The following is a 6,000-nucleotide window of genomic DNA, read 5'->3' on the forward strand; positions in this document are numbered from 1 at the left end:
AAAAGGGTGGGTCTCAATTCTAGTTTTCTAAGATGGTCAATAGGAACTCCTAGAGTTAGATCCTAATACCTTAAAAAAATAAATGACCTCAAAAAATGAGGTCAACAAGCCCGGAGACTAAATTGATTTTATAAACTCTGGGGCTAAAGCGTCCCAAAGAGCCGAATGACCATGTGACACTTCTCTCATGCGTAAATTATACAACAAATGGAAACATGTAAAACATAAATGGCATACTCTTGGTTTAGTAGTTGCACCAATCTGTGGATACTTCAAAACAGTCCAGTCAAACACATAATCAAATTGGTATCCTGTAAATATTGAAAAGATCAATAACTCCTATAAAAACTACTGCACAGTATGCATTCAGTGCTTAATTCAATGACCTCAAAATACCTTCTCGAATAAAAAGGTCCCGAAATAGCTTCTTCAAGTAAGCATAATCTGGTTTGTCTTCAAACCGCAAAGAACGACAATAATGGAAGTATGAGACGAATTCAGTTGGAAATAACTTGCATAGCACCTGAATCAGAAGTATAAGAGCCAAGAAGCTTTTTTTTACACTAATCTTGTTACTAATAAAGAGATATGCATAATGATGATTGAGAGAATCGCATACCTCGGCTGGAGTTAACATTTTCTTTTCACTAATCTTGTCATACTTCTGCTTCTTTGTGCCAGCTTTCAACCCCTGCCATGGGAGACTAATAAGCAAACAGTCAGAATCTCACATTAGATACAAATATTGAGGCATAATAATGATTAAGTAGTTCTGTTGATGTGCCCAAAAATTAACAAAGGATAAAAAGGTCAAAACAATTTTTATACTACTTACACGTGGCCATTTTAATCCCAACTATATAATATATTCAATTTAATCCATTGATCAGTCAAAAATGATCCAAAATAGTCTCTCTGTTAGATTATTTGGATAGGATTTGAGAAGACAAGTGTATTTGGATCAGATTTAAAAAATCAACGGATAAATCTAGGACTTACATGGCCCCCTAAACAAAGTCCAAGCCTGTTTTGGGCATTTTTTTCTCAACAAATAGTGCAAAAGAAATAAGTTCTGAAGAATCTAACCTTCCCCTTAAAAAATACATGAACACATAACCAAGCGATTCTAAATCATCCCTTCTGCTTTGCTCTACAAGATATACATTAATTTTACATTTTTCTTCTAATATACGGTAAGTCATGAAATGGTTAAATGTACTTGAAACTTGAGGAACGTACCGACACCAAGATGAGTATTCATGCTAGCATACCGTGCTGTTCCAGTGAGGTTCTTGTTCTCCCTGTCAAACTAACCAAATCTTTAGCAGAAGAAACAATTCAGAAAACATTTTGAAAAGGGAAAAAACATCATAACCGAACATAAAAAATAAAAACTGGAGTGAATCATAGAATCAGGATACAAGAAGGAATTTTATATTTGAAAATTGTTGAAGATGATGAGATCAAATGCAAAATGTAGCAATTAAATAGAGCTATATGAATAAAGTTAGATGATGAAAACAATAGTAGTAATAAAATGGATTATTTGTCTAGTTCTTCCCTACATTTGTGAAGTCAAGTCCCGATAATAATTCAGGTAAGAAAAACAAGGTTGATTAAAAAATAAAACATTTGAACTTTTCCTCTAAAATAATTCATTACTCCTCGATATATTACTTTATATCTCTGCTAGCCTTAAGCGTCTGGTTATGATCTTAATTTGGATTATTTAGTTATATGTTTCCTTAAAATAATTTCCTAATTAATTTTGAAAATTTTAAAAAACAATGATCTCTCTTCTAATAATTGTTGTGTGCACACACTAGATCTAATCAGCCAAAGCAAATTGCAATGCATAAATAAATGAAGCTCTTGCTAACAAGATTTCTATAAATATCTCACCGACTAAACTATGTCATATAGGAAAATTTACACCAATACATGTCAACATGAATATCCTATGTGCTTGCATCAACAAAACTAATATAAGATATTATGGGTTTAATAATGGTTCATATTTAATCCTACAATGAATAGATCTGTTTTCTCACCAATCAATGACTAATGTCAATTAAAGTTTCATCATATATATTATGATAACTTCAAATACATTGTACACAGTTTTTTTTAATATGCACTAACTCATGCATTCTTAAGAGAAATAAAAACTATATAAAAATAATTTCTGTGCTCTTTATAATTTTGCATTAATTGCTTCAGCATAAAGATCATTTCCAAAGCACATTTAATTGCATAAAACTAAATTAATTCCCTCATACCAACATAATTTTCACAAATCTGTGCTCCATTACTCTTTCAACACTTCATTGAATGATATATATGTTTAATTCCTCCAAAATTAACACAATCATGAAAATCTACAATGTTCTTAAATATTATTGGTTTAGAAATGTTTCTAATAATTTGGCAGCTTCATAAGACTTCATATTTCCTTTGAAAAAACTTGTTACCTAAACAAATGTAACGTCACTTATAACTTTGCAAATCTCTATAAGCATCTCATTTGGGCCAAAAGCATACTTCATGATTCCATTCATTATGCTCTTCAAAAGAGATCCTTCTAAAAACTATAATTTAATAAAAAGCTCAAAGTAAAATTTCTATCATCATAAAGCTTGTGATGATTATGCATACAATCATAACATCAATGTCAATTGAAAATCATCTTTGCATGATAAATCATATAACACAAAACCTGCGCAACATCTAAAAGTTTAAAAATTTGTATTCAAAATATTATAGAAATGGGTATCAAGTCCACTAATTCAGCCATCTAATCTAGGTTAAGTTGACCTACAAGTATTATTAGCATGATGATTCAGTTTGTGTAGATGAACTTGATGATGTCGATCGGTCATCAATAATTGAGCATATTATTAATGCTAATTTTACGATGTGCCAAAAAGTTATTTTGAAGTCTAAATTTGAGGCAATATTTGAGCTTCCTGCTAAGACTAAAATTTCTTCTGGTTTTATAAAAAAACAAGTTGATCCATAAGTTTCAATATTCTTTCAAGATTCTTCTCCAAATATAAAAGTTGACCAATATGTTCTAACATTATTGGTTATACACGCTTTCTCTCAAAACGTATAGGTTAAGTTTATACTACCACTGTTGCCACCATCACGTGAGTCTTCTATTTACCAAGATTTGATCAATAAAGGCATATAAAGCATGATGACTTTTAAAATCAAAGCCTCCAAAAATATACTTCTTGCATTAAAACAACATAAGCTGAAGTTTTTAATGCTCATAAGGAGTCATGAAATTTGGAATAAATTTTATTTTGACAAGACAGTTACTGAACTAACATCAACCCTTATCCTCGAGCTTGAACGAAGTATCCATATTAAAGTCCCTTTTCCTCATCTTTGATCCTCTCATTTTCACCTTTTTAGTACTCTACATCAGAAATCATTCGGCCATAACATTGATTACTAGCATTTAGCACAAATTTATCATGCCTTAGTGGCATTGTTTTCAATCTTTCTTTAAAAAAATATTTCTCACTTTAAATATATTTAGAAATTTTACCTGCTCCCTATCTACCTAAATTCCTATGAGCGAGCAAACCAAAATAGAAGAGGTCAACCAAGGTCCAATCTCTCTCTCTCTCTCTCTCTCTCACAATCCCCACCTCCAACCTACACCTCGGCCTGCACAAAAACTAAATAATAATAATGATAACAAAAATAAAAAACAGTGATAGACAGATGGAGTAATTGGGGTTGAAAAATGAAGGCTATTTAACAGTCTCGCTATTATCTACTGAAAAAATAACAATGCATATTCAGCATTAATAAAATTTAAAAAAAATGATAACTTACCGGTACGGTATGTGCTTATGAGTTTGAAGATCTCTATATTTCTTGGCAAGACCAAAATCAATGGCAAAAACCTACATAGAAAATACATTAAGTAGAAAAAGTCGAGCTTCAACTTTTTAATTCAACATCAAAATAATTTTTTTCTATTTTCCAAAGCATTAGGACAACAAATAAATTGAAATGTTAAATACTTAAGACCATTTGCGGTATTGCTCTTTGCAAATTAGCATACTAACTAGCTCTCTATGGGCAGCTATTCTTGTTCAATTTTCTATAATTAAAAAGAGATTTAATAATAGGGGCATTTATATATGTACCTATCAATTCATATATATCAACATATCTAACACCTAAATTTTGCATTTTACATTTAAAACACCTAAATTTTCATATTACATAAAAAATATTAAAAGTGAAATAAACCTTTTCATGCATAGGTAAGGTGGTATACATGTAAAAATTGAAGCTTAGATGTTAGATATGTAAATACATAGGAAACGAATAGTATGTATGTAAATCTTCCTTAATATTAGCCTAAGATACAAAATGAATCATGATAGCCCCAGAAAACTAAAAAAAGAAAAAAAGAAACAGCTAACCACGCTATAGAAAGTCAATAACCTAATGTAAACTAACTTTTAAAAACCATCACAAGAATTAAGTGCCAGAAAACTCTAATGCATAAATGCACCACTTTTTCCATTATAAATCTCAGAGAAAAAGCAGTATTTTGTCTCAGATGAAAAAGATTTAATTTTGATTTCAGGTCGATGACCAATTATTAATTTCTGCCAAAAATAACAAAATAAATTTATTTTAAATTTGCTAGTTTTAATGCACTCCCCAAAATTTGGTAAAAATTTTTTAAGCATTGTCTGTGACACGAAACAACTTAATCTAATTATATGATGGATTAAAGGTTGCGAGGTCATCACCAACAAGTGATACATCATAACCTACTAAATAATTAGCGGAAAGCAAGAAAGTTATAACCAGATATAAACTAGTATTAGATCAATTAAATAAAATTTTACTACTCTGAATGGGTTGATATGAGAATCAGCGGATATATAATAAGAAACAAAAATAAAATAAGGGCATTTACATACATACCACCCAATTTTTATATACCACCCAATTTTTATTTACCACCCAATTTTTATTTATTTACATATCTAACACCTAAAACTTTACTTTTTATTCAGCTGCCACCCAAATTTTCCATGTCACATTAAAAAGATGTCACCATTTTAACTTTTACAAAATGAAATACACATTGCCATGCATAGGTAAGGTGACATGTACGTAAAAATTGAAGTTTCGGTGTTATATATGTGAATTTTTGAATAACTTTCATCTCAATGAATACATAGATAATTCACCTATAAATAGGCGTTTACAAGAAATAAAACAAGGAAAGAAATCTTCCTACAATTAAGTAATTCCTATAATTATAGAATAAACATAAATACCTATAATTAAGAATTACTATTTTTATACTATCACAAAATATAGCAAGTACTAAATAACATAAAGGTAAATAATAATGAGCGTAATTCCACACTCCCCCTCAAGATGGGTTGTACAGATTGTACATGCCCAACTTGTTGGTTAGCTCATCAAAACTGGACTTAGGGAGAGCCTTGGTGAGAATGTCTGCGGTTTGGTCTCTAGAAGGAGTATAGACCAATTCAATGATTCCATTGTCCACCTTCTCTGAAATGAAGTTCCGATCAATCTCAATGTGTTTCGTTCGGTCATGATGAACAGGATTCTTTGCGATACTTATTGCAGCTTGATTGTCACAGAACATCTTGATAGAATTTTCTCCCATAATTCCAAGCTCTTTGAGAAATCTTTTGATCCACATTCCTTCACAGATTCCAAGTGCCAGTGCTCTGTATTCTGCTTCTGCGCTACTCCGAGAGACCACCGATTGCTTCTTACTTCTCCATGTCACTAGATTGCCGCATACATACGTGCAATACCCAGAGGTTGATCGTCGGGTGGATATATCTCCTGCCCAGTCTGCATCAGTAAATACTTCTACCTTTTGACTATCATTCCTTTTGAATAATAATCCTTTCCCAGGTGTCATCTTTAAGTATCTTAAAATACGGTTGACAGCTCCCATATGTTCCTCAGTAGGAC

The 6,000-nt window shown here is 31.2% G+C and overlaps 1 protein-coding gene across 3 annotated transcripts in view; it reads right to left on the bottom strand.

The window, feature by feature from the left end:
- The window catches only part of LOC110018071 (casein kinase 1-like protein 10), a 42,169-nt gene that overhangs the window by 20,294 nt on the left and 15,875 nt on the right, over nucleotides 1–6,000 (bottom strand). For all 3 annotated transcript variants that reach the window (XM_020715295.1, XM_020715294.1, XM_020715296.1), the window contains exons 6-11: nucleotides 3,850–3,920; nucleotides 1,240–1,301; nucleotides 1,087–1,150; nucleotides 620–704; nucleotides 397–523; nucleotides 238–311 (exon numbers count right to left, since the gene is read on the bottom strand). In XM_020715295.1, coding sequence (XP_020570954.1) covers nucleotides 238–311; nucleotides 397–523; nucleotides 620–704; nucleotides 1,087–1,150; nucleotides 1,240–1,301; nucleotides 3,850–3,920 — 483 coding nt within the window. The remainder of the gene's footprint in view (nucleotides 1–237; nucleotides 312–396; nucleotides 524–619; nucleotides 705–1,086; nucleotides 1,151–1,239; nucleotides 1,302–3,849; nucleotides 3,921–6,000) is intronic.

This window comes from Phalaenopsis equestris, unplaced genomic scaffold, assembly GCF_001263595.1.
Source record: "Phalaenopsis equestris unplaced genomic scaffold, ASM126359v1 Scaffold000002, whole genome shotgun sequence".
NCBI classification, from domain to species: Eukaryota; Viridiplantae; Streptophyta; class Magnoliopsida; order Asparagales; family Orchidaceae; genus Phalaenopsis; species Phalaenopsis equestris.